This window comes from Fringilla coelebs, assembly GCF_963513975.1.
Source record: "Fringilla coelebs genome assembly, chromosome: 27".
Classification (NCBI taxonomy): domain Eukaryota; kingdom Metazoa; phylum Chordata; class Aves; order Passeriformes; family Fringillidae; genus Fringilla; species Fringilla coelebs.
The window spans coordinates 5,559,750-5,569,525 of NC_140053.1; the positions used below are offsets into that span (position 1 = coordinate 5,559,750).

A 9,776-nucleotide genomic window follows, 5' to 3' on the forward strand; every position below is an offset into this window, starting at 1 on the left:
CACTCCCAAGAGAAGGTGCTGCCCTGGGACACCCTCCTGGTTGTGGCAGGAGGGAAATATTTTGCTCCTGTCTTCTCCTAGGGTTGGTCAATGGATCTTCCTGCAGGCCCTGGCACTGGGCTGGGACTGGTGGGAGGCAGAGAGAAGCTTTGGTTCCCAAGGCTCCCGAGGGCTGGAGTGATGGAGGTGGGGCCGATATTCCATCAGTGACTGGCTTTGCTCAGCCCCCACCTTCTCAGGGCTCACCTTCAGGACAACATGGTCCTTTTCTGACTCTGATCATCTGGGCAAACCTTCCCAGAGGACAGGGGGAGCCTCGGGTGTAGGATCCCTTTTACCTGGCCAGCCTCTGGAGCCAGGGGCAGCTGGGGTTCTGTGGTGTCTCCCTAGAGGACAACTCAAGGAGGGGACAAGTGACCTCGCTTCTCCTCCTTATCCTGTCCCTCAGCTCGAGCCAGAGGTGCTCTGGACAATCTTGTAAATCCCTGATTTCCATGCTAGAGCTGGCAGCACCCTGGGAAATACACTGCACTGAAATACAGTGTCTTCCATGTGAGGGTAGTAGTAAGTGGGACCATCCCCACCTCCACTGATCCTGGCTGGATCCACAAACCTCAGAAGGACCCACAAGGTTCCAGTCAGTGCCTTTTCACCTCAGGGGCAGCACGGAGATGAGAGGAACGCTGGCACAGGGGTGGAGGGGTGGTGCCTACCAGCTGGAAGAGGTTCTCCCAGAAGTCCTGGGTCATGAGGCGGAAGAGGGCCAGGAAGGCCCAGCTGAAGGTGTCGTAGCTGGTGTAGCCATAGTTGGGGTTCCTCCCGGCCTTCATGCACTCGTAGCCCTCGGGGCACTTCCTGCCAGGGGGGCAGCAGGGATGAGACCCTGGCACGGCCCCGTAGCCAAACCCATCCCTAAGGGAGGGGGTGCAGAGGGGGGTCCCTCCCCTCCAGGATGGGACAGGTGGGGCACCTGGACTGGCAGCGCCTGCCCCTCTCTGATAGCTGATGTCCCCCAAAGCTGACACAGGCAGGAGGCTCAGACTGAGACCCCTCAAGCTGATAAATTTGGGGTGCCTGAACTGACTCCAGCTGAAGCTGATACAGTTGTGATGCCCAGCCTGGTACCCTGGAGCTGGTACCATTGGGGTGATCCAGTTGACACCTCCAGGGTGGTCCCCAAGCTGCCCCCCTGGGGTCCCTGGACTATTCCTCTGCAGAGCCACATTTCCTGTCCCATCCCAAGCACCAGGGGTCCCAGAGCTGTGCCAGCTCCCTCTGCCCTCCCAGGGGTGCGGGGGGGGGTGTCTCACCCACCCAGCGTCGCTGCTGTTCCCGCAGAGCAGGGCATCCAGGGCTCCCTCCAGGAAGTAGTAATTGGCTTTGCAGGTGGGGAAAGAGCAAGGAATAAAAATGAATGAATGGACAAATGAATGAATGAATGAATGAGCGAGCACAAACATTGATTTTCAAACTCTTGGGTGCAACTCGCTGTCCGGGAAATTCCTTGAATCCCAGTGGAATTTGTTGACTCCCAGTGTCAGGCACGTGGTTATCTACTCTCTGTTGACTTTATTGTTTGTCTTGGCTCAGTCTCAGGGAGCTCCTGGGATTGTTTCATCAATCCAACCAGGTCCCTCCCAAGCCTGGAAATCCCTCTGCATCTGGCTAGGGCCAGGCCGCCTAAAAAGTGGGTTAACATGAGGTCAAAGGATCAAGGCTGGGCTGTTTTCCTGGGAAATCAGGGCATTGGCAGGAAGCACCAAGCATGGGGCACAACAGCAGTCCCAGGACAACCTGGGAAAATGCTCCTGCTCCATGGCTGCAGCTCCTCCTGCTGCTCCCAGAGCTGGTGGGGACCCCAGGGGTCCTTACAGCTCTTCCTTAGGACTCCACAGGAGCTGCCAAGCAGTGCCCCCACAGTGACCTGCCCAGGGACACAGAGGAGCCCCTGCAGACACCCACACCTGGATGTGGCAAAGGGCAGCTGGATCCAGTCCTGGACATCACCCAGCACAGCCCTCCCAGGATTCTGGGCCTTCCTGGATCCTCCCTGGCCCTGCCTGCCTTCTTGCCATGGGGCTTCTCTTTATCCTGTGGGGGCTCAGGGAGGAAATATCCTGTTTGTGCTATTCCAGGGTTTTGGGCTGGCCCCAGCAGCTGCCCTGCTGCACTCGTGGCCTTGGGCAGCTCCTCTTTGCTTGGAGCTCATCAGATCCTATGGATGGAACTTGTCCCCTACCAAAACCTGCCTGTAATAAATGCTGGAGCTGATTCTTGGGCTAAGCAGCTCAGCTGACACCCAGCCCGGTCTGCTGAGTGTCCTGAATGAGATGTGGGGCATCCCTGTGGGGCACCCTGCCACTCTGCAGCTCTACCAGGCAGATTTGCTAAACTTTTACGTTCTCATGGAGTTTAAAAACTCAAAAATGAAGAACAAACAAAACCCCACCCCTCTTTGGGCAAAATTTTCAAAGAGGTAAGAAAGGAGAAAGATAAACCTTCCTGAGAGCTGTGCTGGTCCCACCTCTCCCTCCCTCTCTCCCTGCCCTCCTGTGGCCTTTGTGGTGTTGCATAAAGGCTTCATTGGGCACTGTGGTACCTGGGCAAGGATCCAGATAGTGAAAAGTGGCTTCAAATTGTCATTCCTGCATATTTTCCTCTGGTTTTCCAGAGTTTTTCCTCTGGTTTTCCAGAGGAGGGGGTGGAACCCAAAGTTCCACCTGCTCCTCAAGGGTTTGGTCTCCCTGCTGTAACCACCCAGATGGCACACTGGCCCTGACCAGCAAGTGAGAAAGGTGGAGACTCTGGTCCATCCCAACCTTCCTGTTGTGAAACCTTCCTGGAAGAGCTCAGCCTGCCCAAGTGGACCTCATTGTCCTGTCCAGGGGGATTTGGTCCCATCTGTCCCTTCAGTGAGGGTGCACAGCCTGTTCCACCCGCCAGCCTGGGCAGGAAGGTCCCTGTGAGCAAACCTTGGTGTGGCCAGAAGGAGCAGGAAACTGAGGAGCAGACAGGGGTGGGGGGTCAGAGGAGAAGGGGAGCAGGAGCTTTACCTTCATCGCTGATATAGGCCTCAAAGTCAAAGCCGCTGCTCCCGCTGAAGTTCCCGGTGAAGTTCCCGGTGAAGTTCCCGGTGAAGTTCCCGGTGAAGTCATCCATGAAGTCGTAGAAGGTGGAGTTGGCCGAGGTGTCGTTGTCCAGCCCCAGGTCCTGCAGGAAGGTGCTGTTGGGGGGAGGCCAGCGCACACACTTCTGCCGGAGGTTGCCCATGAAGAGCTGGAGGCCGATGAGGGCGAAGACGCTCAGGCAGAAAACCGTGAGGATCATCACGTCCGAGAGCTTCTTCACCGACTGGATCAGAGCCCCCACGATGGTCTTCAGCCCTGGGGGGAGGTGCCACCACTGAGCTGACTGCTGCTTGGTTAATTTGGGGTGTCCCCAAAAGGTGCTGGCTGTGGTGGGCACGTGTGTCACCCCTGAGTGAGCCCCCAGCTCTGTGCTCACATCACAGCCCAGCTCTGTCCCCACACATGGCTGTCACCCTTGGGTTGGTGCTGCTGACTTCCCCATCCAGTCCTTGGGATATTCAAACCAAAGCCCACCTCAGCCTGGCAGCCATCAATTCCTTTGTATTTTCTTTTTTTCCCTAAGTCTGGCATTTTTTTGTACCAAGCCACTGGAGCGAAGCACTTCAGAGTGGGACATGGAGAAGCTCTTTGCTGGCCCAGCTGTTCAATGCTGTGCACCTCTCCCAGCTCCAGAAAAGCCTCTTTGGCCTAACTGCTGTCCCTGGGTGGTTGGGAGCCTACCAGACCCCTCATCCTGATCCCTTCAAGCTGGCAAATCCCTGGTGTGCCCCAGTAAAGGTGACAAAGTGACACCTGCACCTGGATTAACTCATCTCTCCCCACACCATCACCGATCCCTCCCCAGAGAGGCTCATCCACACATCCTCAGTGGGGTTTTTCTGTGGAGGATGGAGTTCCTGTCAGCCAAGGTCTACACGGGTGATGGGCAATGCTGGGATGTCCCAATGTTCATCTTTAGAGCTTCTCTGAGCCCAGAGCTTTCTCACATGGAGAAATTCTCCAAGGAAATGACTTTTAGCCCTGCCCTCCTGCCAGGTCATCGTTCCCCAAACTATTTAGGTAAAATCCTGTTCTCCAAGGGCCTGACCAAGGTCAGATGTTCCAAACCAGCTTATTTTTGCCCCTGCTATTTCTGCAGAGCCCTTGGGGATGTAATTCCAGAAAGAAGCAGCAGTTTACGTTTTTGCTCAATGCAATTTTTAGCCTGTTTGATGAAGGGAAAAAAAACGTTCAAATGTGAACTCTCACAATCTGCAGCCTGCAGGGACACCACAAGGATTTATTCACCACAAGGAATTTTCATTTTCAGTTCAATCTCATGCTTCAGATTTCTGTGTGCTTGCACCAGGTGTTGAAAGCACAGTGTTGAAATGGTATCAAATTTGGAAATCAGCAATCAGAGGGATTTGATAAGGTGCTCCTCTCACTTGTCTGAATGTTTTGGGTGATGTCAAACCAATACCTGTTAAATATTTCAGCCTCAGCACAGACAGCCAACAATGGGCACAAAACTGAGTTCATAGCGTCAAAACTTGAGACATTTAGTTTATCCAAGCCATAAATCCACTGGGAGCACAAATTCCCTTAATCCACCTCCAAGGAGCCTTAAAAACATCACATCTGCCTCTTCAGGGGCTGCCAAACAATCTGTTGAGTGCAGCTGATTTCAAGATGTAAAATCAGCAGGACCTGGCCAAAAAGCCAAATTTACGTGGAAAATTTATGGAATATCTAATTTCCTCTGTTTGCTCTTGGAGCTGCCCAAAGAAGCAGGAATTGCTGGGAACGTGGGAACACCTGAGCTCAGGGGAAGGCACGGAGGGGAGGCCCCTCCTCTAAGTCCCACCTGGTATCACCGTGATGGTTTTCAAGGCACGGAGGACACGGAAGGTCCTGAGAGCGGAGATGTTCCCCAGGTCCACGAACTCGGTAATGTAGCTGTGGGACAGGAGAGGGAAGAGCTGCAGGGGCTCTGCCCAGAGCACTCCTCGTTCCTCCCCATCCCACAGGACTCACGCCATGGAGATGACCATGAAGTCCAGCCAGTTCCACGGGTCACGCAGGAATGTGAAGTCGTCGATGCAGAAGCCTCTGGACAGGATCTTGATGAGAGACTCGAAGGTGTAGATCCCAGTGAAGGCATATCTGTAACGGGACTGGTCACCTGGGACACACTTGCCCAGGTCCAAGGTTTGCCCACCCCTCCCAGGGGGAATGTCTTGAGGAGCTGACATGGGGGGCTGATGGGTTTTTGGGGAGCTTCAGCACTGGGAGAGGTTTTCTCCTCACCTTGTAAGGTGGGCTGGGACATTTCAAGGTACCAATCTCTCTGGTGACCATTCTACACCACCTTTGTCCCTGCTGATGTCCCAGCACCCCCACACTCTCTATCAAGCTGTGCTGAGACCTGACTGTGCAGAAACACAGCAGAAAATGCTGGATTTCCTCTCTCCCCTGGGTTGTCCACTGTACTTGGACAGGTGGATCAGCTCAGCCCCTCCAGACTGACGGTGCTGACCCAGCTCTTCAGGGCTCTCCAGACATGGGGACCCCACCAGACTTTGGGCAGCTCTGAAACATTCCCACTTTTCAGTGCCCTATAGAGAATGTGGACATCCCTTCTGAGGGCCACCAGCACCTCCCAGTGACACCTCCCCTGTGCTGGAGGGTGCCTGGATCCCCACCCCCCTCTCTCAGCCTTGGTCTTGTCCCTCCTGATGGACATGGCCAAGCTGGGCTGTGCCTGTGGCCAGGGGAGGTCTCAGGACTCACTCCACGTTCTTGGACCACGCCGGGGGGTTGCTCATTGTCATAAACACACAGTTGGTTAAAATGGTGATCATGATGAACATGCTGAATAATTTAAAACCTGGTCAAGGACAAATGCTCTGGATGGTGTCTGGATCCCCCCTCCCCACGGTCAGGAAGCCAAGTATCCCTGTTCCTCTTGTCCAGACTGCCACCTTGGTCCCTCACCCTGCCCTGCTCCTCCTGCTGCTCTCCTGCCTCAGTCCTGTGCTCACACTTCCCTCTTTTCCTTTTTGCTTCCGTGCATGGTCCCAGCCCCTTTCTTCCTTTCTGCTCTTTTCCTTCCTTCCCAGCTCTGTGGTGCTGGCCCTTCCTCCCTTTCTGTCCCCTGTGCTTCTTCCTCTCCATCACCTTTGGATGCAGCTTTCCCTTCCTTTCATAGTCTCTCCAGACCTCAAAAACCTTCATCTCTTTCCAGAAAGCTCTAACTATTAGGCTTAGCCCCCTCTGCTGCAAAACCTCCCTCTTTTCCTCCTCTCATGGCCATGAACCCCTACTTCCTCCAGAGCTCCGCTGGGATCATTTCCACCCACCCTGCAATGCCCCTCGTGCACTTGGGCTCTTTTCCTGCCTTTCCCTCTCTGTCCTAGTTCCTTTGTTTCCCTCTCCCAAAGCCTCCTTGGAGCTCCCCTGCTCACCCCCTTCCCAGTGGGACCAGATCTCCTGACCCATGAACATTTCCCTTCCTTTCCAAGTCTCCCCAGATCTCATCCTCTCCCTAGGAAGCTTCACCCCTTGGGCTTCTTCCCTTCTCCATTCAAACTGATTCCTCCCTTCTCCAACCAGGAGCAAGTTTTTGGTGCCTCCAAGGTGCCCATCAAGGACCTGCTCCTTGGAGTAAAGCTCTGGGCAGCAGGTCCTGCCTGTGCTGAGCGCCCAGGAGTTTCCACACCACCCCATCATCAACTCCTTCACTTGTCCCTCCCCTGGGGCTGTTTGGACTCTGAACACCAGGGTTTGAGCTGGCCATGGAGCAGCATCCCAGAGACCAAGGATATGAATGGATGAGGACTTTGATGGCTCCTCTGCGGATGGGGTTGAAGGGCCCCAGCATGTAGAGGGCAGGGGTGGCCGAGAAGCGGAAGATGGACTTGCCCTTGTTGAGGACTATGAACGTCTGTGGAGAAAAGAGGGGAAGGGGGTTAGTCCTTCTACACCCCCCAAACACCACGGACCAAGGGCTGCCCTCAGAGGGGAGACTTCTCTGTGTGTTTGGAGCTCCAAAGACTTGGAGGTGCTCTCTGCTTTGGGAGAGAGGCAACCACAGCAGTCTGGGGTGGTGGATTGTGGAAACCCAGGACATCAGGAATATTTCTCTGTCTGCTCTGGGGTGTCTTGATTGCCAGGGGAACACTGACTTTGACTCTCATTCATGGAGAAAGTTTCCTAGACTTCAAGATAGATTAGAATACACAAAACTGTGCAATAGATTATAGAGAGTAGTGTAGATGTATCACTTAGGTGAGAAATTTAGGTTTTGGGATTTTTAGCATGTTGTGTAGGGAAACAAGATGGAGGGCACAGGGTGTCCTCCTGGGTTTCTTCTTCATGCTTCTTCTTCCTCCTTCTTCATGGGTTTGGGGGGCATTTTGTAATTGGGCAGAAAAGTCCACATTGAGTGCTCTGTGGGATCAGTTATTGCGTTAAAAGTGAAAATAATCCAGGTGTCAGTTCTTAATTGGATAGTTTAGTCTTAAAAAACCTTGTAACAAGAGATTGTTGGCCATTTTGTGCCTTGCAGAACTCACAGCTGTGAGACGGTTTTACTAATAAGAAATAATAAACACCTGAGTCTGAACATGAACTACTGTCCCAAGCGCCTTCAATGCAGAGTCAGAGAAATCGAGAGTGGATCAACAAGATGGACTCAGGTAAACACTGCTTGGGTCTTTTGCTCGGGACTTACCCCTAAGGCCAAGCCTACCACGGGCAAAGCTCCGGCCCTCACCTTCTTGTCCTTGTAGAAAGGGTCCAGGTCCTCCAGGGGGGTCCCGATGAGCTCCAGGGGGGGGTCACCATAGATGAGGGGCAAGTTCTTGCCGGCTTCCAGGTCACTGCTGGGCTTGACCTCCTCTTCCTCAGGCATCTCCACCTGCTGCCTCTTTATGCGGAGCGCCTCGGCCTCGGCCATGCGCTGCTCGATGGCGGCCAGCGAGGCCGGCGTGAAGGGGCGCAGGTTCTCGGGGCCCGGGATGTGCGGCAGGCCGGCCATGCTCTCATTCTGCTCCCGGGCCCGCCGCGCCCAGCCTGCGGGGACACGGGGCTGCAGTGACACTGGGCACACCCCGGGGGCCTTTGGGGGCACCTCGGGGTGTTTGGGGTTTTGGGAACACCACCTGGGGGCACCTTGGGGTGTTCAGGGTTTTGGGAACACCACCTGGGGGCATCTCGGGGGCATTTGGGGTTTTGGGAACACCACCTGAGGGCATCTTGGTGTGTTTGGGATTTTAGGAACACCACCTGTGGGCATTTCGGGGGCATTTGGGGTTTTGGGAACATCACCTGGGGGCACCTCAGGGTGTTTGGGGTTTTGGGAACACCACCTGGGGACATCTTGGGGGCATTTGAGGTTTTAGGAACACCACCTGGGGGCACCTCAGGGTGTTTGGGGTTTTGGGAACACCACCTGAGGGCATCTCGGGGGCATTTGGGGTTTTAGGAACATCACCTGAGGGCATCTCAGGGGCATTTGGGGTTTTAGGAACACCACCTGGGGGCATCTCAGGGTGTTTGGGGTTTTGGGAACACCACCTAGGGGCATCTCGGGGTGTTTGGGGTTTTGGGAACACCACCTGGGGGCATCTTGGGGGCATTTGGGGCTTTGGGAACACCACCTGAGGGCATCTCAGGGGCATTGAGGTTTTGGGAACACCATCTGGGGGCACCTCGCGGGCATTTGGGGTTTTAGGAACACCACCTGGGGGCACCTCAGGGTGTTTGGGATTTTGGGAACACCACCTGGGGACATCTCAGGGGCATTTGGTGGCAGTATCTCAGCAGGGTTTTAGGAACACCACCTTGGGACATCTCAGGGGCAGCTGGTGTCAGGATCTCAGTGGGGTTTTATGAACACCACCTGGGGACATCTCAGAGGTATTTGGTGGCAGGATCTCAGTGGGGTTTTGGCAAACGTGTTTATGGCAGAAATGTTGAGCTCATAGGGAAGGTTATTGTGCGTGGATCACAGAGCACCTGGGATGTTCCTGCTCCTCCCAGACCCCCAATCCCATCTGGAGCTGGGAAGCTTCGGTGTGGAGGAGGCCCAGGAGGGACCTTCTGGTTCTCCACGAGTCCCTGACAGGAGGGTGCTGCCAGGAGTGGGCTGGGCTCTGCTCCCAGGAGCAGCCACAGGACAAGGGGACACAACCTTAAGCTGCACCAGGGGAAGTTTATGCTGGACACCAGGAGAAATGTTTTCCCAGAAAGATGGGGCACTGGAAGGGGCTGCCTGGGGAGGTGGTGGAGTCACGTTCCCTGGAGGTGTTTAACAAAGCCTGGAAGTGGCACTGGGTGCCATGGTCTGGGTGACAAGGGGGTGTTGGGTCATGGATTGGACTTGAAGATCTCAAAGGTCTTTTCCAACCTCATTAATTCTGTGATTCTGTGATTCCACCTCCGGTCAGGAGGCACCATGAGGCTGGGACACTCGGTGTCCCTGTCACCACCTGGCAGTGCCAGACACAATTTCACACCCTGAACACTGTGCTTCAACACAACCAAACACCTTGGGAAGCAGCAGCCCCGCTCCAGCTGCCTCCCCTTGGCAGAGCATCAACAGCTTTGCTCCTGCAGCTCCTGCAAGGGGCCTGTGGTGCCTCCAAGAGAAGGTTCCTCAGCCAGAGGAGGTGGATCCTGCAGGGCTGTGGCCCTGGCACAGCT

The 9,776-nt window shown here is 54.9% G+C and overlaps 1 protein-coding gene across 1 annotated transcript in view; it reads right to left on the reverse strand.

Moving 5' to 3' along the window:
- SCN4A (sodium voltage-gated channel alpha subunit 4) overlaps positions 1 to 8,115 on the reverse strand; it is a gene marked incomplete at its 3' end in the record, with an annotated part of 33,513 nt that extends 25,398 nt beyond the window's left edge. The window contains exons 1-8 of the mRNA XM_084222337.1: positions 7,846 to 8,115; positions 6,887 to 7,014; positions 5,862 to 5,942; positions 5,106 to 5,234; positions 4,936 to 5,027; positions 3,054 to 3,383; positions 1,315 to 1,378; positions 714 to 855 (exon numbers count right to left, since the gene is read on the reverse strand). Coding sequence (XP_084078463.1) covers positions 714 to 855; positions 1,315 to 1,378; positions 3,054 to 3,383; positions 4,936 to 5,027; positions 5,106 to 5,234; positions 5,862 to 5,942; positions 6,887 to 7,014; positions 7,846 to 8,109 — 1,230 coding nt within the window. The 5' untranslated portion in view covers positions 8,110 to 8,115. The remainder of the gene's footprint in view (positions 1 to 713; positions 856 to 1,314; positions 1,379 to 3,053; positions 3,384 to 4,935; positions 5,028 to 5,105; positions 5,235 to 5,861; positions 5,943 to 6,886; positions 7,015 to 7,845) is intronic.
- Positions 8,116 to 9,776: the final 1,661 nt, after the last annotated feature.